Below are 27,753 nucleotides of genomic sequence, written 5' to 3'. Positions count from 1 at the left end.
TGGGCGAGTCTGGATTTGAACACTGCCAGAGACGGAGTCTGATGTACCAAGTCAGGCAGTTCAAGTTTCAAGTTTATTAGTTTTAATATACTGACCATCAAACAAATATCTGGCCGGTTAACAGTAAAAATTTAAAAGATAGGAAGACTAAAAATTAAAGATAAAATAAGTTGGTATATTAAATATATAGTGTGAACATAAATATTATTAACAGGACAAACTTGAGAGTGAGGGTAGATGGGAGAGGAGGGGAAAAGTTACATATTTAAGAAGAAAAAGGAGATAGTGGGGTTGGGATAAGACATACAGGGTGGGGTCGCTTTATTAAAGCGGTTTGTTGCTGGAATGAAAAGGAAAGAAGATGAGTCTAAGCACTCGGGAATGCGTCACAGAATAAGAAGGTTTTTAGGCCTGTCTTAAATTTACCTAAACATTGTTCATCGCGAAGTTGTTGTGGTAGGAGGTTCCATAAGGTTGGAGCTGTTACCGCAAAATTTACTTTTCGTGTATAATAAAAGTCTTTTATGGAGGGAATAAAAAGAAGTTTTTGATCAGTTGACCTTAGGGTGCGTGGGGAGCATTGGGGTATGAGTTTAATTCCAGTCTTCAGTTAAGTCTCTTCAGAATATACTTTTCAGCTGGTTTCATACCAATCGGAGTCATGTTAATCTGGAGATGTTTAGAGGAGCCCGAGAGCTTGTCTCTATGGGCATAGGATATCCCGGGGCTGGGAGGCCTGCGTGTTGCCCATCTGGCAAGAAGTTAGGTAAGGGGGGGGGGGGGCAGATAGAAGGGAGATTGGTTGGTGGATGATTCCCGCTGCAAAGTTTTTAAAATGATTGGCGGGGAGGCCAAGGAGATGCGCAAGGGTGAGGCTTTAAAGCCAGGACCTTGGAAGACCAAGCTCCTTCCAGGGTCCTCCAGGGCAGCTTTTCCCACCCGCCTGCCCTTAGGGGATCAGACTAGAGGGGCTGGTAGATGGTAGCTTGGGAAGGCGGTTATCCTGAGCTACTGGATGCCGGGGCTCATCCGATGACGAGCGATGGGCCAGCTGGGAGACGCGTCTCTGGGCTGGGTGACCCAGGTTAATGGGGCATGGAAGGACATGCCATCTCCCGGACCCTTGCTGACATGGCAGGGTCAGGGGCCATAAAAATGTTCACCTGGTAGCTCCAGGAACTGTTATGTTGCATTTGGTTATGTTAATTATTGGTCAATAAATAGAGCTGAGGCTATTTCATCATAAGAGAGTTGTGTGGAAAATTAGGTAATGTTATAAGGTGTGGTAAGGTGGGCTTGGAAGGCAATGGGGACAACTGGGCCTATCCAGATCCTGCTGTTAGTTCTTCACGCACTGACAGACCGATTCAATTAAGACCTCATCCTAGCTAACCAGGGAGTAGCTAGCTTATTCATTCCTAACTTAAGGAATTAATAAATGAAAAGTGCCATACATTTACAAGCCAGAAAAGGCAGAGTTACCGTATTTTTTCCTTCCCAAAAAGAGGACATGTGACCCTGCCCTGCTCTGTATCCAGCCCCGCCCTCAGTCCCGTGGCTTGTTCTGCCCCGCAACCTCGGCCCCACATGAACCTGGACAGTCCTCTAAAAAGTCCTCTAAAAATCCAGACATCTGGTAACCCTAAGAAAAGGCATGATTGGCAATGAACATCCCCAAAAATTCTAAAACTGTACTTATCCCAAGGATTATAACTTTTAGGAGGAATAAGTAAATATAAGAACATAAGAACATAAGAAGTTGCCTCCACTGGGTCAGACCAGAGGTCCATCCTGCCCAGCGGTCCGCTCCCGCGGCGGCCCATCAGGTCCGTGACCTGTGAAGTGGTTACTGACCACTTCTATAACCTACCTCAAGTTCTATCTGTACCCCTCTATCCCCTTATCCTCCAGGAACCTATCCAAACCTTCCTTGAACCCCTGTACAGAGTTCTGGCTTATCACCTCCTCCGGAAGCGCGTTCCATGCGTCCACCACCCTCTGGGTAAAAAAGAACTTCCTAGCATTTGTTCTAAACCTGTCCCCTTTCAATTTCTCCGAGTGACCCCTAGTGCTTGTGGCTCCCCACAGTTTGAAGAATCTGTCCTTATTCACCTTCTCAATGCCCTTTAGGATTTTGAAGGTTTCTATCATGTCCCCTCTAAGTCTCCTCTTCTCCAGGGAGAACAGCCCCAGCGTCTTCCATACCTTTTATCAGTTTAGTCGCCCTCCTCTGCACTCCCTCGAGTACCGCCATGTCCTTCTTGAGGTACGGCCACCAGTATTGAACACAGTACTCCAATATGATCTTAACAACGCTTAAGTACCGAGACGATGGTACTCTCAATAGCATCAAATGCTGGACTTGGTTCATATTCAAACGTGTGTCAACTTGATACGGTCAATTGTATATAAAAAAAGCAGCCTAAGAACATCTGAAATCTCTCCTACCAAATCAATACGATGCATCCATAGAGAGATCGATATTGAAACGATCTCGTCACGTTAGCTCTTTAGTCACTTCCAAGGATTGACCTGGTTTACTTCCTGTACTTGGTCTTGACCCATCCCTTAAGCTTAGTGTTGATGGGAGGGGCTGGGACCACAGACAATGGCACAGACTAGAGGATGACACGGGGACAAGTTTTTCCCCCGTCCCCACAGGAACTCAATTTCCCCGTCCCGACCGTATGAGTTTTGTCCCTGTCCCTGCCCCATTCCTGGAAGCTCTGTCTTAACCGCACAAGCCTCGAACACTTATGTTTTTAAAGTGTTTGAGGCTTGTGCAGATGAGGATGGAGCTTTGGCATTGGTGGAATGAGGCATTATGACATCACAATCTGAGCTCTAGAATGTTGCTACTTATGAGGACGGAGCTCAGGCATTGGTGGAATGAGGCATTATGACATCACAATCTGAGCTCTAGAATGTTGCTACTTATGAGGACGGAGCTCAGGCATTGGTGGAATGAGGCATTATGACATCACAATCTGAGCTCTAGAATGTTGCTTCTTAGGATTTGAAAGTGTTTGTGGCTTGTGCAGATGCGGACGGAGCTTAGGCATTGGTGGAATGAGGCATTATGACATCACAATCTGAGCTCTAGAATGTTGCTTCTTAGGATTTGAAAGTGTTTGAGGCTTGTGCAGATGAGGATGGAGCTTTGGCATTGGTGGAATGAGGCATTATGACATCACAATCTGAGCTCTAGAATGTTGCTACTTATGAGGACGGAGCTCAGGCATTGGTGGAATGAGGCATTATGACATCACAATCTGAGCTCTAGAATGTTGCTACTTATGAGGACAGAGCTCAGGCATTAGTGGAATGAGGCATTATGACATCACAATCTGAGCTCTAGAATGTTGCTTCTTAGGATTTGAAAGTGTTTGAGGCTTGTGCAGATGCGGACGGAGCTTAGGCATTGGTGGAATGAGGCATTATGACATCAATCTGAGCTCTAGAATGTTGCTTCTTAGGATTTGAAAGTGTTTGAGGCTTGTGCAGATGCGGACGGAGCTTAGGCATTGGTGGAATGAGGCATTATGACATCAATCTGAGCTCTAGAATGTTGCTACTTAGGATTTTAAAGTGTTTGAGGCTTGTGCAGATGAGGTCGGAGCTTAGGCATTGGTGGAATGAGGCATTATTACATCACAATCTGAGCTCTAGAATGTTACTACTTATGAGGACGGAGCTCAGGCATTGGTGGAATGAGGCATTATGACATCACAATCTGAGCTCTAGAATGTTGCTACTTAGGATTTTAAAGTGTTTGAGGCTTGTACAAGTGAGGACGGAGCTTTCAGGAATGGGGCAGAGACAGAAAAAGAACTCGCCAGGATGGGACAGGAAAATGAGTTCCCACGGGGACGGGAAAAAATTTGTCCCCGTGCTATGCTCTAGCACAGACTGAAGCCCAGATTTGAAAACTTTTTAAAATTAATCTTGAAGCACTTTGATCTCTCATGAATATAAGTAACGCCTGATTTGATTTATATGGGAAACAATACCGCCTTCGCTTTGTAAGAACCTAACAAATAATACATTTGTGATTAAGCTTTAGTGCACTTTTTAGCAACTGCAAAGCCAGCCGTAAGTGACTGAGTCTGTAAAATGCTGGGGGAACTCAAGCATTGAAAAAGGCAGCGATCATGATGACAGTCCAAGCATGACAGTAACATGAGGTGATTACTTATCTGTGTCCTTTTTGAATGAAATAAAATGTATAACTCAAAGCCTGGCCTGACGTAACAGTGCAGAGCCTTTTTCAGGTTGTGAAGTATGTATACCAGTGTTCTTCAACCTATTGACCGGCAGATATAAAATAATTATTTTGTGGACTGGCACCTGTCCGCGGAGCGGCAGTCGAACACTGGGCTAAGTCATGGGCCAGACCCCGCCCATCTCCACCCAATCTCCACCCCAGACCCCGCCCCCATAATAGTACTAATTGTAACATCATTTTTTCCATTCATTATTCATATAAACACACACACTATAACAACACATAATGGTTAACCACAAAATCAAACTACAAAGCACACTGTATACTTCTAACACAGGTAACCCCATACAAATACGGGACCAAAAACTAAAAATACTAACATATACAAACAAACCCAAGGTGCAAGACCCTGCATGCAGTACAACCCCAGAGGAAAAGAAACAAATGCATTTCTTCCTGAACAAACAGCAGATGTAAATCAATTACTAAATTCACTACTGTTGATATCTCCCATCCTCCATGCTGTGCCTTAACTTCTGGCCTGCTCCTTCCTGGCCATTTTATGCCACCCCACAGTGTTGTCTTTGGGCCAGCTCCCTCTTCCTCATTGCTGCAGTGCACAAAGCCATGGACAGCGCGTCCCGCGCCTCATTTGAAAGCCTTCCCTCTGGCATTGTGACATCAGAGAGAAAGCTTCCGGTTAAGGCGCAGGACGCACGTAGGAGCCTCTACCCATGGTTTTGTGCTCTGCAGCACTGAGGAAGAGGGAGCCAGCCCGAAGACAACACCGCATCGAGCGCACCGTGGACCAGCGGCTGAGGAGCACTGTCTGGGGCCCAATGCACGTGCTGGCCCTGTGGACCAGCAGGAAATTGCTGTGGACCGGCACCGGTCCATTGACCGGTGATTGAAGAACATAAGAACATAAGAAGTTGCCTCCACTGGGTCAGACCAGAGGTCCATCGCGCCCAGCTGTCCACACCTGCGGCGGCCCATCAGGCCCATGACCTGTACGGTGATCTTTGTCTGAACCCGTAAATCCCCCTTGGTCTCTATCTATACTCTCTCTATATCCCATCTCTACCTCTATCTGTATCCCTCAATCCCCCTATCTTTCAGGAATTTATCCAATCCTTCTTTAAAACCCCGTAGTGTACTCTGTCCTATCACAACCTCCGGCAGCGTGTTCCAGGTGTCCACCGCCCTCTGAGTGAAAAAGAACTTCCTAGCATTGGTTCTAAACCTGTCCCCTTTCAGCTTCTCCGAGTGCCCCCTTGTACTTGTGGTACCCAATAGTCTGAAGAATCTGTCCCTTTCTATCTTCTCAATGCCTTTCATGATCTTGAAAGTCACTATCATGTCTCCTCTGAGTCTCCGCTTTTCCAGGGAGAAGAGCCCCAGCCTTTCTAACCTGTCTGCGTATGAAAGGTTTTCCATACCTTTTATCATTTTCGTCGCTCTTCTCTGGACCCTCTCAAGTATCGCCATGTCCTTCTTGAGGTATTGCCCGATACAGCAGCATGATGACTTCCTTCATCCTGGTTTTGATACCCTTCTTAATAATACCCAACATTCTGTTCGCTTTCTTTGAGGCTGCTGCACATTGTGCCGTTGATTGCAAGGTTGTATCCACCAGCACCCCCAAGTCTTTTTCAAGGTTACTTTCCCCTAGCACCGATCCCCCCATTTTGTAGCTGAACATCGGGTTCTTTTTCCCTATATGCATGACCTTGCATTTCTCTATATTAAATCGCATTTGCCATTTATTTGCCCACTCTTCCAGTTTGTTTAGGTCCCTTTGTAGGTCTTCTCATTCCTCCGCGGTTCTAACCCTGCTGCAGAGTTTGGTGTTAGAACCGCGGAGACTCAGAGGAGACATGATAGTGGCTGATGTATACCACTGAATATTCAAGCACACTCAGAGACGCGCTGGGAGGATGCATGCTGGGAAGAGTGAAACGTGCCATTTCGTTCAAACGCCCTCAGTGCAAACTCTGGAGCGTTAGGGGGACTCAAAAAAGGGCAAGGCGCTCATCTTGTTGAGAATAAATGACATGTATCCATGTTAGCACACGCGTGTAAGCAAGAGCAAAAGTGAAAATGTCCAATCAGAATGGTGCACAAAAAGTGTCTTTCAACTCATCTGATAAATCCAAATACATAGAAACATAGAAATAGACGGCAGATAAGGGCCCACGGCCCATCTAGTCTGCCCACCTTAATGTCCCTCCCCTACCTTTGCTCTGTGAATAGATCCCATGTGCCGATCCCATTTGGCCTTAAAATCAGGCACGCTGCTGGCCTCAATCACCTGTAGTGGAAGACTATTCCAGCGATCAACCACTCTTTCAGTGAAAAAGAATTTCCTGGTGTCACCTCGTAGTTTCCCGCCCCTGATTTTCAACGGATGCCCTCTTGTTGTCGTGGGACCCTTGAAAAAGAAGATATTTTCCTCCGCCTCGATGCGGCCCGTAAGATACTTGAACGTCTCGATCATGTCCCCCCTCTCTCTGCGCTCCTCGAGCGAGTATAGCTGTAATTTGTCAAGCCGTTTTTCGTATGGTAGATCCTTGAGTCCCGAGATCATCCGGGTGGCCATTCTTTGCACCGACTCCAGTCTCAGCACATCCTTGCGATAATGCGGCCTCCAGAATTGCAAATGTCTTTATTCATCCAAAATAACTCATTCATCCAAAGTAACTCAATGACTCGACATGATCATGTTTCGGCCACCCGGTCTGCATCAGGAGTCTTTGGGTATCAAATGGATAAATATGATCTAAAGCACAACGATCAAACCGTTGCTCCGAATCTTGTGACGCTACAAACCAACATGGCCTTGCACGGTTTGATGGTTGTGTTTTAGAGCATATTTATCCAATTGATACCCAAAGACTCCTGATGCAGGCCGGGTGGCCGAAACACGATCATGTCGAGTCATTGAGTTACTTTGGATGAATGAGTTATTTTGGATGAATAAAGACATTTGGATTTATCAGATGAGTTGAAAGACACTTTTTGTGCACCATTCTGATTGGACATTTCCACTTTTGCTCTTGCTTGTTTGATTTTTGTGGATTTGTTTCCCCTGTTTTAGTGTGTGAGCACACGCGTGTACACAGAAATACAAATGCCCTATAAGCGGCGCAGTCAGTGGCGACTGCCTAAAAAACGGTCGCCGATCGTGCGTCAACCATGCAACGGAGCTTCGTGAAAGCTAGAAGCTGTAAATGTAGGCCAGGGTTTTCAAGGCCTACGTTTCTGGCACTTACTAGGGTTACTAGACGTCCGGATTTCCTGGACATGTCCTCCTTTCCGAGGACATGTCCAGGGGTCCAGATGGCTTTTCAAAACCCGGCACTTTGTCCGGTTATTCGAAAAGCTTCCCATCAAAACTGCGTCGGGAAGGGGCATCTGGTAGCCAATCTCATACACGGATGCCATCTGGGGGCAAGGCTGGAGGAGGAACGGGGCGTGACACTGGTGGAACGGGACGGGACTGTGCAGGCCTGGGGGTGGCCATGCGTCCGGATTTTCCTTCAGGAAAAATCCGATAACCCTAGGCACTTCCCTTTCACATGAATCATGGCTACAGAGGCGCTTTACGATGCCCTAACGCCACTTCCGGCGTTAGTCAGACCCACAGAGGCATTAGGCGTTCTGAAAGGTTCATAGACAACGGCGCGAAAGACAAAAGCGTGCGCCGACAATTGAACGCAGCGCACGGCGCCGCGCCGCTCTAAATTACAGTTTTTAGGGGCTCCGACGGGGGGTGAACCGAACAAAAAAAAAAACCCAACAAAATGCACTTAGACAAATAAACAACGAGGCGCACAGCGACTCCGGTCCGAAAACAACGAAGCCGCGGTGCTAGAAAGGCACGATCACACGGAGTAAAAAGAAACGGGACTTTCTGGCTTCGCGGAAAACTAGAAACTGAAGACCACGAGGAGTGGATGCGCCCTCTAGTGGAGCGGGAAGGCACACACATGCGTGGTGCAGCACCAGCAAGCTTGAAATCTTCAATCAAGTTTGCTTGAAAAGCTGTCCGCGTCGGGGCTCCGTGGATGACGTCACCCACATGTGAGAATATGCTGCCTACTTGTCCTGGGATAAATATATATTTTTAATACTTTTTCTTGTTTTTAAACAGCTTTTTTCCACTTAAGTTAGAAGCCAGTAGGGCGCCGTTTATAGAATATGGGCCTAAGTGCTCTTATGCTGCTTAGCTTACATAGCATGTATCTGGAAGGGGGCATGCACGGGGGCGGAGCATGGGTGGGACATGGGCGGGGCTCCCACACACATATCTTACAGAGCTCTGCATTATTGTAGCAGAAAGCTTACCCCTCCCCCCCCCCACCCCACCGTGGAACAATCCAATTCCTGCAGCCTTGCCTAAACCGGCAACCACATGAGGACATAGAACGGGTGGAGTTTTAGTCAGTGTGGCTGACTGACCTAAAGCCGCCGGCTGTTTCATAAGGAAATGATTCTCTCGTAGTATTTTATAATTAAATGCTTCTCTCGGTTTCTTGACATCAAGACTTAAATGCGAATTCTAAGTTGTCCAAGGCGTTCATCTTCTCAGTAGAATATCAAATTTATTGACTGGACCATATGTCTATTGTAGTCTCTCCCCATATGGTTTTTGTCATACACGAGACAGTGTTGCGTTATATGTAACTCTAGACTGGACTCTGGTGACCTGTGTACAAGAGACGCACTTAACACACGATTCCTACCTTTGTTGTTTTTACTTTGTTTCCGGTGCTACAGCTCCACCCGGTTAGGTCCGGTAACACTTTGCACTCCTCCCCATCTAGACAAGGCTGCATCTGGCACCACCATTTTTGAAGGACTATTGAAGCTGGAAAGAGAAAAATTAAGATTGTAGTCTGGTAACCCGTAGGCATTCCAAGGGTATCTGATGCCCTAAGCAACCCTTCAGCTGTGCACTACTTCCTCCTCCAAGAAGGCGCAAGGCCTTTCCCCTTAATGTCATGCATTTCACCTTCTCTACCCTCCCCACCCCCGAGGTGTCCAGCATCTCCCCTTCTCTCCCCCCCACTTCCATGCGTCCAGTATCTCCCCCTTTCTCTTCCCCAGTCCTCCACATGTCCAGCATCTCCTCTTTCCCCTGCACTTGGTGTACTGTTTCTGCATCCAGCATGGGATCTTGAGCATCCACACGTGCTCCAGGCTTCTCATGTCCTGCCCCCCTCTGAATTTCCTATTTGGAGAGGGTGGGATGCGACGCACAGGAGCTGTGCAGCTGTTCAAGGCACCGTGCCAGCGAAGCAGACCCTTGTTTAGAGATACTGACTGTTGCACTGGTGCCACCCCCTCAAATTTTGCTCTAGAAGGGGGTCAACTCAGCTCTGAAAACCCAACAGCTCCGAGTCCTTAAGAACACTTAACAACATGAATTCTGTTGCACCCAGTCTATACCATGAGCTTTGTGAATGCAACAATCTCTAGGAACCCGAGAGGCATGTTTCCTCTGGCACAAAACTGGAGACGGTGGCGTTAAGTAAAGGGGGGGTGGGAGGGCAGACCGCCATGGGCACCATCTTGGTGACGGCACTGGCACCCTTCCTCCAATCCACCCTCCCCCCACTCCACTTGCCATCACTTCCTCCCCACCCTACCTCTATTTCTTCAATGGTGCAAGCAGCAACTCCAGCCTACTGCTCGTGTCAGCGTCGGCTCTCCCTCTGACATCACTTCCAGGTCCCATGCCTAGGAAGTGACATCAGAGGGAGAGCCAACGTGGGCAGTAAATTGGTGATACTGTCGATGCCAGGGAACTTAAAAGAGGTACAGGGTAGGGAAAGTTTGCACGCGCGTTGTGGGGGGAGGGCACCACTGCCCCGGGGTCCACCCTTGCTACACCACTGACTGGATAGGCATATAATGTTGTACCCATATAATGTTGCACACACGTTGTGGGGAGAGGGGGGGGGAAAGAGGGGGGGAGGGGCACCACTGTCCCAGGGTCCTCCAAGGTCAAACCTTGCTACGCCACTGACTGGATAGGCATATAATGTTCTTCCACTGATACAAGCCTATCACTGTGTGCACCATAGTAACATTTTAGGAAGAAAATCCAAAGCCAATTTTTGGTACGCTCTCCATCCAATCATAGTCTGATGACTGAAGTGCAATCACAGGAAAAAAGATCCACTCAAAGTCGCACAGGGGTCTCAAAGTCCCTCCTTGAAGGCTGCAATCCAGTCGGATTTTCAGGATTTCCCCAATGAATATGCATGAGATCTATGTGCATGCACTGCTTTTAATGCATATTCATTGGGGAAATCCTGAAAACCCGACTGGATTGTGGCCCTCAAGGAGGGACTTTGAGATCCCTGCTCTAATCTCACCGTAGGCCACATCTAATAACAATAATAATAATAATAACTTTATTCTTATATAATGCCACACCACATAGTTCTAGGCGGTTCACAACAAAGAGGACTGTACAATCAGTAAAAAAAATACAATTAACATGAAAATACATTCAGGAAAGGTCAAAATTATAACTTTACATTAAGACAGACTATCAATTTACAAATTTGTCAAATAAATCAGTTTTCAACAACTTCCTAAAAGACAAATAAGATTGAGCCTGACAAATAATGGTACACAACCAAGAATTCTAGTGCCAGAGAGATCTCGGTACCTCTCTTTTCTTTCTGTTGCCCAGACCATTTGCAGGAAGAGTTTAAGGATGAATGCCAAAAATAATTTTTTCATCTCAAGTTAGGGTTGCCAGACATCCTCTTTTTAGCATCCGGACGGCTTTTCAAAACCCGGCACATTTTTTTTTGCACCTAATGAACGTATGGGAGCATTTTTCTGTTACATTTCCAAATTTGTAAAGAAAATATGCTTTTCTATCTAGTGTGGCAAAATAACCTACTTGTTGTTTACTGTGAAATTTTATACTGCTATGAATGACTGGGGAGTCAATTCAGAGCAGTACATGAGCTTCTGTAATGGTGTTACAATACATGAGTTCTATACAATACATGGGCTTTATACAGTTACAGGGGCTTCTATAGTGGTGTTACAATACAGAGTTATTAATACCGGCATGATTATGCCATAATCAGTCACCCTACTTATGTTACCGGCACATTGATCATCCTACTTATATGCATATGTTTATACCAAATCAATCATCCTACATCTAGTCACATATAATACTAGGTTTACTATTACAGCTATTTCAACTAAATATAATCTATATACACGTATCTGCATCATGTTTATCTTTGAAATATTATCTTCCTCAGAGTCTAGTTTTCTGGGCTTTTTACGTCAACATCCACGCCTGTGCATAAGCCCTCAAGACGGGCCCTGAGCCGCCAATGGGGGGTGCCGGAAGGGAAGACGCATGAAGAGGAGAGGCGCTGGTACCGGCTGATTGCCTACGGGATATACTTCTAGCAGGAAGAGGCATGTCTTGTAGGCAGTCAATCGATACCAGCCCCTCTCCTCCTCCCCAGCGTCTTGCGGCACACCTGAAATCTCAGGAGGCACACGGTTTGCGATACACTGGCATTGGATGAATGTAAATTGCTTTGTATTGTTACATCACTACAGTAACTCATGCTTTGTGACATCATTGAAAAAACTCATGCAAACCGCTCAGATTTGACTGTTCCAGTCATTAGTAGCGGCATATAAGCTTTGAATAAACAATATATTTTTTTCTGTAAGTGTGCCTAAGAAAAGGCATTCTTTCTATAAATTTTGGTTCAGCTACATCTCACAAATTTTCCCTCTGAAATTCCTAAAGATTTCCACTGGTTAAAATCTAGAGACTGAGTTCATCAGTTCCGTAGAACTTTTTCCTCCACTTAAGAACCACCAATGCCCTCGAGTTAAATGGCACCGGAGGGTAGTTCCATTCGGGTGTCCATGGTAACTAACAATAGTGCAATCAGAGAGAGCAAATGAAAATAATTTCAAATTAGCTGAGGCCGAAAAGGACATTAGAACCAAAATAGAACAGTAATAAGTAATTAAGTCTGTGGCAAACATGAATAATCTGAGAATAAATGCGTGCATAAGCCTAATTAAATGAAGTATCAGCTGCTCTACAGAAAACTTATCACACTTCTGCATTTCGCTTATTGGCAGACAACCAGCTTCTTGTAACTATCAGCCCCTGAGTCTATTCCCACCGGATGAAGTTCACTCTCTCCCTATCCCTTCGCTCCCAATTGTTCATTTGGAAGGCAGGCAATCGAGCTACGTCAAGATGCGGTTTAATCCGATTCCCATTTACATTGCTTGTGAAAAAAATATCCCACAAGTTTTGCAAAATCAGTTTCACAACACTAAGCTGCAAAGGGATCAATTTTCAAGAAAATGTTCAACACTTCAATTAAGTGCTTAGAAAGCCTCATTATGACAAAATGACTTTGTGAGAAATGCAAAAAAGAGCATATTTTAAGCTTACTTAGAAATGAAACACAGAGATGCCTATGTATCTTTATGAAACAGGCTCCCCGAAGCAGGTCCTGTAGCGTGCTACAATTAGACCTGCTCTGAAGCTGGTGTTTTGTTGGTGTGTATGCTTGTTTGTGTGTTTGTACATGCTTGTGCGTGCTTGTGCTTGTGATCGTGTGTGCTTGTGCATGTTTGTGTGCGCATTTGCACTTGTGCATGTTTGTGCGTGTGTTTGTGCTTGTGTGTGTTTGTGCTTGTGCGTGTTTTTGTGCTTGTGCGTGTGCGTGTGTTTATGTGCTGTGCATGTGTTTGTGTGCTTGTGCGTGTGTTTATGCTTGTGCGTGTGTTTGTGCTCTTGTGCGTGTGTTTGTGCTTATGCGTGTGTTTGTGCTTGTGCGTGTGTTTGTGCTTGTGCGTGTTTGTGCATGTTTGTGCTTGTGCGTGTTTGTGCTTGTGCGTGTGTTTGTGCTTGTGCGTGTTTGTGCTTGTGTTTGTGCGTGTGTGTGCTTCTGCATGTTTGTGCTTGTGTGTGTTTGTGCTTTTGCATGTTTGTGTGTGTGTGCTTCTGCATGTTTGTGCTTGTGTGTGTTTGTGCTTCTGCATGTTTGTGCTTGTGCGTGTTTGTGCTTGTGCGTGTTTGTGCTTGTGTTTGTGCGTGCTTGTGCGTGTTTGTGCTTATGTTTGTGCGTGTTTGTGCTTGTGTTTGTGAGTGTTTGTGCTTGTGTGTGTGTTTGTGCTTGTGCGTGTGTTTGTGCTTGTGTGTGTGTTTGTGTTTGTGCGTGTGCTTGTGTGTGTGTTTGTGTTTGTGCTTGTATGTGTTTGTGCGTGCTTGTGCGTGTGTTTGTGCTTGTGCGTGTTTGTGCTTGTGCTTGTGCGTGTGTTTGTGCTTGTGTATGTTTGTGCATGTTTGTGCTTGTGCGTGTGTTTGTGCTTGTGTGTGTTTGTGCTTGTGCGTGTTTGTGCGTGTGCATGTGTTTGTGTGTGTTTGTGCTTGTGCGCGTGTTTGTGCTTGTGCGTGTGTTTGTGCTTGTGCGTGTTTGTGCTTGTGCATGTTTGTGCATGTTTGTGCTTGTGCGTGTGTTTGTGCTTGTGTGTGTTTGTGCTTGTGCGTGTGTTTGTGCTTGTGTGTTAGTCCATTCTATAAGAATACTTCCTTGTTCTTATAGAGCAGCGGGGGACGGTGGAGGAGGCAGGGCACACGATGCAGGGATGCCAAGCACTTCCATCCCTCACTATGCCACTATATCTACCATCCAATTAAGTGCAATTTATGCAATTATGAGGTGCTAACTTTTAATTATCAGTGCCAATTAAGCATTTTAAATCATTGAACATCATTTTGCACTTCTGGTTCTGATGTTGGTGTTACCTCAACTTGATCACTGTAATTCTTTATATTTGAATTTAACATCAAAACTGATCAAAAAATTGCAGTTGCTCCAGGATACTGTGGTCAGATTAATTTTGTATCTTGTATCTAAAAAAATATGGAAGTGTTGCATTAGCGTTTAAAAATCTTCATTGGTTATCAGTTGAGAGTCGAATTAAGTTTAAATCAGCTTGCATAGTTCAGTGTAGATTACAGACTGACTCTTCAGATCATCTGATTTTGCTTTTTTTCTCATTTGCATTATTCTTCCACCAGATCATGTGGCTCTTTATTTATTTATTTTTTTTAAAATCTTTATTGATTTTTAATCTAAAACAGTGTCATACAAATGAACAAACAGTGGCTCTTTATCATGTGGTTCTTTATTACTACGTTTTACACAGATTAGAGGAGGGCGGTATAAACGACAGCTCGACTCCTCTTTTGCTTACGCTGCCATTATAATTTGGAATAATCTACCTGTTTACATTAGGACCAATATCAATTACTTAAGATTTTGTAAAAATTTGAAAACTTTTTTAAATGACTTGTACTATTCATGTTATAATTATATTGATAGCTTTTTGCATCTTCCCATAGATTTTATGGCTTTTTTGAATGTAAATCACCTTGAACTTTTTTGGTATAGTGAGATTTAATACATTGTGTATTAAATTACATTGTACAGTGCTCCCCCATGAATTCGCGGTTTGCGGTCCCGGACATTCGCGGTATTTTCCGACCACGAAGGGGAGGCAGGAGAGGGCACCTAGAGAAGCAGGAGAGGGCAGCCGGAGCGCCGGCGTGTGAAGGAAATCACTCGCGGTATGCTCCAACCGCCTCTTCCTGCACTAAAGTTGGCCTCGCCAATCAGGAGCTGCATGCCAAAAAAAAAAAACAACACAAAACCCTAAGGGCTCATTTTACGAAGGCACGTTAGGGCCTTAACGCGTGGAATAGCGAGCGCTAAAATGCCACGCACGCTAGCCGCTACCCCAGGCAGTAGTTTTTCAGCTAGCGTGCGCTAATCCGGTGCGTGAGCTAAAAACGCTAGCGCACCTTCGTAAAAGGGGCCACATTAAATCCGGGCTTAATGTGGGGTAAAAGTCTCATGTTAAAATGGCCCCCATTTGTTGGGTATTTTTTTTTTAATTAGTAAAACATGACATGAAATGAAAATTAGAGAAATACAAAGTCTGTGTACAGCCCTTTAAATCTTGATCGTGCATATTCGAAGAAAGGATTCAGATAATCTCTAAGATTTATAGAGTGCATCATTCCTTTTTGTAACTGGTCTGAACAAGGTTTCAAAACTGGAAAACCTTCCCAAATAACCTTCACCTTCAGGCACGCACAAAACGCTATCAAGTTATCGTGCAGGGAACTGATTTCTAGGCTATCACGTGTCCGTTCTTATAATGCTGCTTATTCAGCTTTTCTGGCCACAACACAGTCACTGACCCAGAAAATCATGCATTCAGGTGCAATTCAAATGATTCCTATACTCTTGAAACAAAGGTCCCAGTACAGCTGTGTTGTGACGCTGAAAGCGTGACTGCCTCATGGGGGCTTTCTAATGTGTTAAAATACATTTATTCATGCACCTGGCTGTCAGCAGGTGACTCTACAGCTCCTACCACATGAATCAGCTTACCGCGTTCCTTTTTAAACCCTTTATTTTTAACAGGTACAGGACCTGACCTAACCTCTCGTTCCGAGAGATGATCCCTCCAGATCAGGGGAGAGGTATCTTGACCAATGGTCCATCAAGCCCAGTAGCCCATTCTCACGGTGGCCAATCCAGCTCACTAGCTCACTGGCCAAAACCCAAGGAGTAGCAACATTCCAGAATCCCATAGAGTAACAAAAGATTCTAGAACCCCAAAGAGTATCAAGATTCCAGGCAGAATCTCAAAGAAGAGCAAGATTCCAGAATCCCAAAGAGTAACAAAAGATTCTAGAACCTCAAAGAGTATCAAGATTCCAGGCAGAATCTCAAAGAACAGCAAGATTCTGGAATCCCAAAGAGTAACAAAAGATTCTAGAACCCCAAAGAGTATCAAGATTCCAGAATCCCAAGGAGTAGCAACATTCCATCCAGGGTGATCCAGGGCAAGCAGTGGCTTCCCCCCCTCCTCCCCCCCCCCCCCAATGTCTTTGCCAATAACAGACTATGGACTTTTCCTCCAGGAAGTTGTCCAAACCTTTCTTAAAACCAGCTACGCTATCCGCTCTTACCACATCCTTTGCAAAAATTCCCAATTTACCTTCATGCAGGAAGGAAGTGACCTTTAAATTCAGTAAAAAAACAATGCTTGCCTAACCCTCACCCCACCCCCTTTTTACCAATCCACGCAGGAGATTTTTTTAGCACCAGCCGGCGTGCTGAATGCTCTGTGTTACTCCTATGCTCATAGGAGCTCTATGACCGTCGGAACAGCGCTGAATATTCAGCGCACCGGCCGACGGTAAAAACCTCATGCGTGGTTTTGTAAAAGGGGGAGGCAAAAGAGAGTCCTCAACTTGCCTTCATGCACGAAGGGGTGAACTCTAATCTCACTAGGCAAAAAAAAAATACCCCGCTTACCTTAAAAAAGCAAAAGTTTCCAAGTTACCTTCACGCAGGAAGGAGGTAAACAAACCAAGGGCCCCTATCACAAAGCTGCGGTAGTGATGGTGCTGTGGTAATTGCGCCGAAGCCCGTTCAAGTTCCTACGGGGCTTTGGTGTATTTACCGTGGCAGCATCATAACCGCGGCTTCATAAAAGGGGCCCTAAATTCACTAGAAAAAAAAAATATATATATATATATGTTTACCTACAAAAGAGAAAGTTTCATACTTACCATCCACACAGGAAGGAGCTGCTCGCGTTGTTCCTGCTACTTGTCCCGGAAAACAGGAGCATTTCACCGTCTGCGACCTTTCTTCAATCTTATTTCTGTTACAGCACCGGTGGGCCGCTATGACTTCACATGTGCCAGGCTCTACATGGACTGGGAGAAGAAGAAGAAGAAATTAGATCACGTTATCCCCCTTGTTAAAGAGTGCACACTGGTTACCAATCCCTCATCGAATAACATAAAATTGCTTTAATTTCTTTTAAAACCATGAACACCAAAGAACCTGCCTTCATTCAGAAACTTCTTATCCCTCTCATGATCCTTCATGAACCTTAAGATTAAAGAATGACATGGGGGAAAAAATCTGTCCCCGTCACTGAGCATCCATCCTTCCCTCTCGCCACTTCGCTGCCCTTCAGCACCCCACGCGCGGTCCGTGCATCTCCCTTCCTCCTCCTTACCTTCTTGGCGCGTTTTAAAGTTTCAGACTTTTTTTTTTTATTGATTTTCAAACTTTGACAGTGCAATACAATTAATTGAACATAAAATACTGCATAAAACGCACTATTAATTACACAAGTAATACATAAAACAATCATTTTCTCCCACCCTCCTCCCAATTATTAATACAATAAGACATATGATGTGATTACAATATTATAAATAAGTAATTTTAATCCTCAAAATATATTTGCCTCCCCCCACCCTGGATGTGTAAGGAAATCTAAGAAAAGGAGAGATACATGACTCTTATTGCGAGTTTCAGACTTGTTAAAAGCCGCCGGAGTGTTCGTGCAGTCGCGGGCGTGTGGGCGGAAGCTTCTCCTCTGACGCAACCGGATTCGGGTGGGTGGGTAGGAAGGAGGGAGGTGACCACGCGCGTTCCCTCCATTAACTGTGGGGACAAGGCCATTCACCACTCCACGATGAGCACCTTTCTCCCCTCCACCGTTTTGGCGGGTTACCTGCGGCTACTTGCGGCTACTTAAGGGGACAGACTTAAAGATCTCAATCTGTATACTTTGGAGGAAAGGCGGGAGAGGGGAGATATGATAGAGACGTTTAAATACCTACGTGACGTAAATGCGCATGAGTCGAGTCTCTTTCATTTGAAAGGAAGCTCTGGAATGAGAGGGCATAGGATGGAGTTACTCCTGATCATATCACCTGTTAATCTAAGGAAATAGTTTTTTACAGAAAGAGTGGTAGATGTGTGGAACAGTCTCCCGGAAGAGGTGGTGGAGACAGAGACTGTGTCTGAATTAAAGAAAGCCTGGGATAGGCATATGGGATCTCATAGGGAAGGGGTGTCCAACCTGCGGCCTCATGAAGTATTTTGTGCGGCCCCGGTCGAGGGCGATGCAGTGTTTTCCTCTGCTGCCCCCGGATGTTTACCATCTTGCCGGCTCCCTCCTGTGTCTTGCTGCGGTGTTTGAAAGTTTGTGCGGCCCCAGAAACATTTTTTTCGGCCAATGCGGCCCAGTGAATCCAAAAGGTTGGACACCCCTGTCTTAGAGAGAGGAAGAGATAATGGTTCCTGCGGACAGGCAGACTAGATGGGCCATTTGGCTTTTATCTGCCATCATGTTTCTATGGTTTCTATTACAGAAGCTCATGTAAACCGCTCTGAATTGACTCCCCAGTCATTAGTAGCGGTATATAAGCTTACAATAAACGCCATCACCTGAGCAGGTATCAGCTTTGCCATCTGTAAGGAAATGAATGCAAGAATCTAACTGGCCAATGAGATGTGAGGAAATGATCAGGTGCAATTTCAGGGTCATTCAACAGTTTATAAATCAATAAACAAATTAGAGTACGTTCCTCATTCTGCTCTCTAGGGATCCAATGTCAAGATTTCAGAACTGGCCCGATTTGTGCCCTTAGATCACCATCTATGATCAATCCAGCAGCTGAATTCTGCACAATTTCCAAAGCATGCAAAAACCCAAACACACAGAGTTACGACGGCCCAAATGGCAGTGTAGCATGGTCTGCAAGAAGGTACAAAATCCTTGGGACAACCAAATAGGTCTCATGCGGTGCAGTAATCACAAGTGAAAGAAAGCTGCGTTCACGGCTTTTCGTAGTTGGTTTTTCATGACCAAATGCTCATTTCTTTGTATCCCAAGACTGCTTTGCCTGCTGGACTAAAGTCAATTCAGGCTGGGCAGCCATCAGTGACTGACAAGGGAAAGGGCGAGAAGGTTTCCTTATCCTCAGCTCTTCCAAGATTTAGTTTCAGTTTCTTGGTAACCAGGTCATCTTTTACTCTAAGATATAATTCCAGTAACACTTTCCGAGACCTTATCTTCATCCAGCAATGGAACTAAAACCTGTATATTATCAGCCTAGAATCTATAAGACATGTTCAATGTTTTCAGGAACTGTGCTAAAAGTAATATATATATACAGTGGTACCTTGGTTTGCAAGCATAATTCATTCCAGAAGCATGCTTGTAATCCAAAGCACTCATATATCAAAGCGAATTTCCCCATAGGAAATAATGGAAACTCAGACAATTCGTTCCACAACCCAAAAACTTTAATACAAAATACTGTATGTGCTCGTATTGCAAGACTTTGCTCGTTTAGAACAGTTACTACACTCCCGCAGCGTCAGAGAGAGAAGAACCATCGGCTCAGTTGTGATGCATGTATACTGTATGTACTTGTATTGCAAGACATTGCTTGCATATCAAGTTAAAATTTAATAAAATGTTTTGTCTTGCAAAACACTTGCAAACCAGGTTACTTGCAATCCAAGGTTTTACTGTATATACTGTATATATGTGAAACCCAAAAACTTTAATATGAAATATACTGTAAATACTTGTATTGCAAGACCTCGCTTGTTTAGAACAGTCACTACACTCCCGCAGCATATTGAGATTAGGTGGGAACTCGGGGAATTGGGTAGGCCTATGTAGACTTTGAACCAAATGGGATGGAATTGGGCACTGGCAGAATGAGTAGGGGTTCAGGGACTGTGCAACAGTGAAGGCAAGGACGGGATGTATTGGGCTAGAGCAGGGGTAGGCAGTTCCGGTCCTCGAGAGCCAAAGCCAGGTCAGGTTTTCAGGATCTCCACAATAAATATGCATGAGGTAGATTTGCATCTCAAGGAGGCAGTGCATACAAATCTATCTCATCCATATTCATGGTGGAGATCCTGAAATCCTGAACTGGCTCCGGTTCTCGAGGACCGGAACTGCCTACCCCTGGGCTAGGGTATATTGTACTGCGGTTAAATTGTGTGTGCATGTTGTGCGTGCTTGTATTACGCTTATGTGCTGCGTTCCGTGATGTGCTCAGCGATGCAAAACACGTATGTTGTACGTACTTTGATGACGTGGCACGCGTCAAAGGGCTCATATTGCAAGGCAATGCTCGTTGATCAAGTTAAAATTTTAGCAAACGTTTTGCTCGTCTTGCAAAACACATTACTCGCAATCCAAGGTTTTACACATCACCTTTTCTTCAACTCTGAGAATTCAGGGAGTAATTCTTGATTCTACTTTTTCATTTCATGATCACATTTCCCTAGTAGTACAATGTTGCATTTTCTTACTGAAAATGATTGCTTCTGTTTGCCATCTTTTTAATAAACAAACTCTGCAGGTTTTTATTCATGCTTTCATTATAAGTAGGATAGTCTATTATTGACATTACCAACACAGAGAAACGTCGTCTTCAACTCATACAAATTTGGCAATAAAACGTCTAAATCAGGGGTGTCCAACCTTTTGGCTTCCCTGGGCCGCATTGGCCCAAAAAAATTTTCTGGGACCGCACAAACGCTGCAGCAAGACATAGGAGGGAGCCGGCAAGACGGTAAACACCCGGGGGCAGTAGAGGAAAACACTGCATCAACCTTGACCGGGGCCGCACAAAATACTTCACGGGGCCGCAGGTTAGACACCCCTGGTATAAATGGTTCCCAAAAAAATTTTTTGATCACGATATATCTCTTTTTAAAACAGAACATTGGCTTCCCGTCACCCACAGAATCACTTTTAAATTACTTTCCATTGTCTATAAAACTCATCATTCTTGTTTACCTCCCTATCTCTTCCGCCATCTGATCTCAAACCAATTAGAAGTCTTATGTTCTTCACAATTGGATCAGTTATATATTTCCTCTCTAGGCCAATTCTGTTACGATTCCACTTGCTCAAAGATTTTCAGTATTATAGGGCCCACTCTTTGAAATTCGCTTCCCTTTGACATCAGAGCAAAACATTCATATTCAGAATTCTGAATAGCTTTAAAAGCCTATTGTTTAAAGATGTCTTCTACGTGTAATTCACGTTTTCATTGGCACAGGGATACTACAGCGTTTGACAGACAGAATGTTATAAACGATAAAATAATTCTTTCATTTAGCCACTGTCCTTATGAATGGAGTTCTGCCTTTTATACACCTATATGTAATTTGAATTTATAATGTTATTGTAAACTGCTTAGATGGCTAAGGCCCTTGGAAGTTATATGACATTTTAATAAAACCTGAAACTTAAAACTACTGCACACATTGGTATAGCAAGGGGAGGCAGAGGGGACAGACTGCTCTGGGTGCCTGCACCTCCCCCTCCATCCACCCCCCCCCCCCTTCAAAATCTTCAGCTACAGCAAGTCTCATCTCAGTAAGAGAAAACAAAAAAAACTCTGTGGAGCGACGATATTCCTAAATGGACTTTATTTGAAAGTGTCAAAGTTCCAAAGGTACACTGAAATCATCCACATAAAATAATTCCATCCACGTAAAAATCTTAAAGGACCTAGTTCGCTAGGGATACAGGACCCAACAGGGGTCCCTGGGGGTCCTATAAAGGTGAATACGTGGGAAACAATTGTGTGGTGAGCCGGAAGTGAGACACTGCTTGCATTTGCAATAGAAAGGCACTTTGACACTAGAGGGGTTTCCATCTTCATCATGTGACATCTGACTTGGTGACTACATTTGACCATGTGGGCATGACAGGGTGGGCACCCAGCTGGGAGGCCACCTTTACCCTACTTGACCATTATAATTCGTCCTTCATTAATTACTTTGGCAATGGCTAATATACAGGTTTTAACCACGAATGCAGACGGAATTCATTCACCCACAAAGAGAACCAAAATCCTATCACTTTTGAAAAAGGAAAGGGCCGATGTCGACCTCTGGCATGAGACCCTTCTTAATGATACTGAACACCTAAAACGCCAAAGAGAATGGGGTGGAGGAGCTGGAGTTTTCTCTCTTTTCCTCTAGGCCACTGTCTCGCAAACTCTCTGGAGCCGCGGTACACTCATTTCGGGGCCGAGGCTGGAGGGCATCCGGAAATGCGTGGATGTCGACGTGATGATGTAATGCGCATGCATGACTACGATGACGTCCATGCATGCACGGAGGACCTCCAGACGGGGTCCTGAGCCACCAGTGGGGGAGGGGGGAGGGTGCTGGAATAGGAGAGTCATGGAGAGGAGCAGAGGTGCCAGCCGACTACCTACAGGATGAGAGGCACATCCTGAAGGCAATCAGCCAGTGCCAATCCCTAGCGGCATCTCATGGCACACCGAGAATCTCACTGTGCCGTGGCACACAGTTTGCGATGCATGCTGTAGACAGAGAGGGGTTTCCATCTTCATCCACAAACAAATTCCCTTTAACATCCATAAACAACTGCATGACAAAAATGGTAGATATGTCTTTATGGCAGGAAAATTGTGGTGTCGAAATATACTCCTTGGAAATATTTATGGCCCCAACACATATGACCACAACTATTTTATCACACTTCTTTCTATTATATCACAATTTGAGGGATATCAAGTTATTCTAGAATGTTATTCTAGACTTGAAAGTTATTCTAGACTTGAATGTTGTAGCAGACACCTTTCTAGATTGTAAACCTCCAAAGAAAACTCCAAAAAATGCACAAAGGGATTAATTTTCTACTGGATGATGGAAACTCACTGGCACCTGACAGACCCTACATTCGAATATTCTAGCATATACCTTTCACTATAACCTACACAACGTCTACTCCAGATTAGATTACATTTTAGCATCAGACACACTGGTCTCAAAGGTGGAGAGCGAAGACGTCATTCCGCTCATTCTATCCCTAATTTCGGTCACATTTGAACTTCCAACCATAAATAACGAACAAATTTGGCATATGCTCTCTTCCCTATACCAAGACTTAGATTTTCATATTTATTTAAAGGCCAAAAGGCAAGAATATAGAATACATGAATCTCCAGAAATAAACCTGGTCACCTTCTAGGATGTGGTGAAGACCGTAATGAAAGAGTATATTATAGCATTTACAGGTTCTAAGGAAAAAAAAAAATGAAATGGGGAACTAGTGTACCTCACAAAACAGCGTAGATGCTGTAAACAGTTAACCCTGATGAAGCTGGAGAAGTGAAATGGTAGAGTCTCCACTGGGATGAAATTATGTGTTTATTTTTTTAAAGTCTTCTTTTGGAATGAATTAATAATAGCAATTTTGAGTTGTGAGTTTGCGTAAACCAACGAGAAGATACATTACCCCAGTAAAGGCACACGATTGAAACAAGTAAGAACATAAGCATTGCCTCTGCCGGGTCAGACCAGGGGTCCATCGTGCCCGGCAGTCCGCTCCCGCGGCGGCCCCCCAAGTCCATGACCTGAAAGTGCTCCCTACCTAACCTAAAATACCCTATTCGCTCAATGTCCTATAAGGTAAACCTCTATCTGTACCCTGTTATCCCCTTCGCTTCCAGGAAGTCATCCAGTCCCTTTTTGAACCCCAGTATTGTACTCTGTCCTATCACCTCACTTGGAAGCTTGTTCCAGGTGTCCACCACCCTTTGAGTGAAGAAGAACTTCCTTGCATTCGTTTTGAATCTGTCTCCTCTCAGTTTTTCTGAATGACCTCTTGTTTTTGTTGTTCCTGCTAGTCTAAAGAATCTGTCCCTCTCCACCTTCTCTATGCCTTTCATGATTTTATAAGTCTCTATCATGTCCCCTCTCAGTCTCCGCTTCTCCAGGGTAAAGAGCCCCAGCCTGTCTAACCATTCGGCATATGAAAGGTTCTCCATGCCCTTTATCATCCTCGTTGCCCTCCTCTGGACCCTCTCGAGTATTGCCATGTCCTTCTTGAGGTATGGTGACCAGTATTGGACGCAGTATTCCAGATGTGGGCGCACCATTGCTCGATACAGTGCCCGGGTGTTTGAGATTTACTACTTGCATTATTTGACGATAGCGGGATGATTTGGTGAACAATCAATTTGCTCAATTTATTAGTGAACTGTGAAGTTGTTGAGCAAAAGAATTTTTGTTTCAGAAATTTGTCACTGTTTTAGAAATGCCAACGATATTTTATTGAATTACATTACATTAAAATACATTTCTAGACCACAATACCTTCCAGATCAATGCCGTTTACATCATCAAGATTCTGTCTGTACATCACAGTGAAATATAAAAGAAATATTATCTTCCTTACTTGCCGTGATATACATGTATGATGTGAAGCTTTGTATGTGTAAAACAGAGTATTCTGTATGTTGGAAAACCTAATAAAAATGATGCATAAAAGGAAAAACCAAATCAAAACAGAGCAAATGCTGGGCCAAAGCAATGATCAGTCCTTCCTGAAGATTTGCCAAGTTAATGGCAATGCATATCTATAAACACCTTACAGGCACACACATGTGTACATGTTCACATGCACACACGTGGATGCACGTATACCCCCCCCCCCCCACACACACACACACACACAAGGCTTGAGAAAGTTAGATACAAAACCATTTTCACAGCACTAAAATAGATTGCTGCCTTCCTGATGTTATTAGGATCAAATATTACCTTCTTTGATTTGACTGAAGAAATTAAGTTTCATTTAATCCTAATCACTCTAATGCCCATCACACCAGGCAAATTAATCGTATATTTCTGTTGTAGATGAAAAGGTTACAACTGAAAATCAAACTGGCTGGCTGGGTTAATTGAAAAGGAAAATCAGATGCAAACTGGATAAGGTACACAGGGAAGAGAGAGAAAGAGAGACAGAAAGAGAGAGAGAGACACAGAGACAGAGAGAGAGACACACACACAGAGACAGAGAGAGAGAGAGACAGACAAAGAGAGAGAGAAACACAGAGACAGAGACAGAGAAAGAGAGACAGACAAAGAGAGAGAGAGACAGAGAAAGAAAGACAGAGAGAGACAGACAGACAAAGAGAGAGAGAAACACAAAGACAGAGAGAGAGAGACAGACAGACAGACAAAGAGAGAGAGAGACAGAGAAAGAAAGAAAGAAAGAAAGAAAGAAAGAAAGAGACAGAGAAAGAGAGAGAGATAGAGATAAAGAAAGAAAGAAAGAGAGAGAGAGAGAAAGAAAGAAAGAGAGAGAGAGAGAAAGAGAGAGAGACAGAGAGAGAGACAGACAGAGAAAGAAAGAAAGAAAGAAAGAGACAGAGAAAGAGAGAGAGAGATAGAGATAAAGAAAGAAAGAAAGAGAGAGAGAGAAAGAAAGAAAGAGAGAGAGAGAGAGAGAGAGAGAGAGATAAAGAAAGAAAGAAAGAGAGAGAGAGAGAAAGAGAGAGAGAGAGAGAAAGAAAGAAAGAAAGAGACAGAGAAAGAGAGAGAGATAGAGATAGAGATAAAGAAAGAAAGAAAGAGAGAGAGCGAGAAAGAAAGAGAGAGAGAGACAGACAGACAAAGAGAGAGAGAGACAGAGAAAGAAAGAAAGAAAGAAAGAGACAGAGAAAGAGAGAGAGAGATAGAGATAAAGAAAGAAAGAAAGAGAGAGAGAGAGAAAGAAAGAAAGAGAGAGAGAGAGAGAAAGAAAGAGAGAGAGAGATAGAGATAAAGAAAGAAAGAAAGAGAGAGAGCAAGCACATTCAACTTCCAAGCCCTTAACATTACCGGCAACTGGTTATGATTAGAATTTCTTTTCTTAGATATTTATAAATTATAAATTTACAGGTCAATATCCAGCCCAGAGTACTCAGCATATTTTAAACACTGACCACTGCAGGCTTTTTCTACTCAGATATTTCAATACTGGGCCAAACTCAGACACCGACATCTATAATAATAAAACGCTACGCGCACATGCGCACTCTCGCCGCGTGTTCCCTGATCCCTGATCTGTTGGGATGTGCCGGCAAGAGTGCGCTTGCGTGCTTACTACGTCACCACAGGCGAGCAAATGCGGAGTCCTGCCGTCACCTTCCCGAGCCTGCTACTTACTATTCCCCCCTCCCCTCAGAGCAGGCCGCACCGTGCAGCCCCTTCACAACGCCAGCCACAACGGTGATATCCATTGGCTGGCTCGGTGGCGGGTTGGAGACAGCGCCGATCCTCAGGTCCCCCTCCCCACCCAGCCGTCAAGAGGAGAGGCGCAGGCGGCCCGGCTACTTCAGAGATTACGGTAAAGTGGGCCGGCCTCCCATCCCATGTGTGTCCCCCTTCCAACAGCGTTGACATGGTGGAATCCTCCTTCTGATAATCCCCAAAGCTGGCAGGGATTGACCCGGGGGGGGGAGGCTGCGAGAAGGACGGAATGATCCAGGCTGAAAAGAACCCAAGAGCCCCCCTCCCGCCGCATTCCAACACTCCCCCCCAGTTCAGCCGTAGACGAGGTAAGAAACGCCTCCTTCTCTCCCCCCCCAACCCGGGCAGAGGCGCAGCCGAATAGACATGAGGGATTCTCAGCGGTTCACATAGAAAGAAGGCGAATTACAGAATGCATGAAGAAAGAAGTTACATAATAAATAGGAGAACCTGGGGAAAGAATACCTGGGAGAGGTCATTTGATTAGGCAAGGAATTTGTCAAATAGAGCGGTTTTAATTGATTTTCGGAATGTGTTGTAGGTCTGTCTGGCTTTATTTATGGACTTTTCCTCCAGGAACTTGTCCAAACCTTTCTTAAAACCAGCTGCGCTATCCACTCTTACCACATCCTCTGGCAACGCGTTCCAGAGCTTAACTATTCTCTGAGTGAAAAAAAAAATTCCTCCTATTAGTTTTAAAAGTGTTTCCCTGTAACTTCATCGAGTGTCTCCTAGTCTTTGTCATTTTTGACAGAGCGAAAAATCGATTCGTTTGTACCCGTTCTGCCCAGGAAAAACAAAGGGCTCCTTTTACTAAACTGGGATAGTGCTTAGCACACGCCAGACGCCAACGCCAGCATTGAGCTGGCATTAGTTCTAGCTGCGTAGCGTGGGTCTAGCACGCACGGCAATTCTACGCGCGCTAAAAAACGCTATCGCAGCTTAATAAAAGGAGCCCAAAGTTATTCCTCGCAAGCCCTAATGGAAAAACTTACCGAATCAATGCTTCATTTAAATGGACACAACTACCCCACAGTTTCTACTTTAAAAATATTAAGGGGGGTCACATTAAATCATTCAATGACATTCAAGACTCACACTGATTTATTGATCAAGAAATGTTTTATTATCCTTTGGAAGTTGCACTCCATAAGGAAATACTTTGACTTTATGTCTTTTAAAATTTTGGTACAATCATCTCTATTCTCTCAGTATTAGATTATTGTAATATCATTTATTTGAGTTCCTATAAAAAAAAAACAATCAGTCGACTGAGAATAATACAAAACACAGCAGTCTGCCTGATTTTTAATAAGAACCTAAGAACATAAGAAGTTGCCTCCGCTGGGTCAGACCAGAGGTCCATCGCGCCTAGCAGTCCATGACCTGTAAGGTGATCCTTGTCTAAATCCTTTAATCCCCCTTGTCCTTCTATCTATACCCTTTCATAACCTATCTCTACCTCTCTCTATATCCCTCAATCCCCGAATCCTTCAGGAACTTGTCCAATCCCTCCTTGAAACCCCATAGTGTACT

At 44.4% G+C, this 27,753-nt stretch overlaps 1 protein-coding gene across 1 annotated transcript in view; it reads right to left on the bottom strand.

Annotated features, from left to right (window-relative positions):
- Window positions 1-27,753, bottom strand: part of TAFA3 (TAFA chemokine like family member 3) — a 130,442-nt gene that overhangs the window by 12,642 nt on the left and 90,047 nt on the right. Inside the window, exons 4-5 of the mRNA XM_033918737.1 lie at window positions 16,899-17,048; window positions 8,971-9,095 (exon numbers count right to left, since the gene is read on the bottom strand). Of these exons, the coding sequence (XP_033774628.1) occupies window positions 8,971-9,095; window positions 16,899-17,048 (275 nt within the window). The remainder of the gene's footprint in view (window positions 1-8,970; window positions 9,096-16,898; window positions 17,049-27,753) is intronic.

The sequence above is a fragment of the Geotrypetes seraphini genome, chromosome 13, assembly GCF_902459505.1.
Source record: "Geotrypetes seraphini chromosome 13, aGeoSer1.1, whole genome shotgun sequence".
NCBI lineage: Eukaryota > Metazoa > Chordata > Amphibia > Gymnophiona > Dermophiidae > Geotrypetes > Geotrypetes seraphini.
The sequence above is the reverse complement of the archived record's forward strand: the minus strand, read 5'-3'. Positions and strand labels throughout refer to the sequence as shown.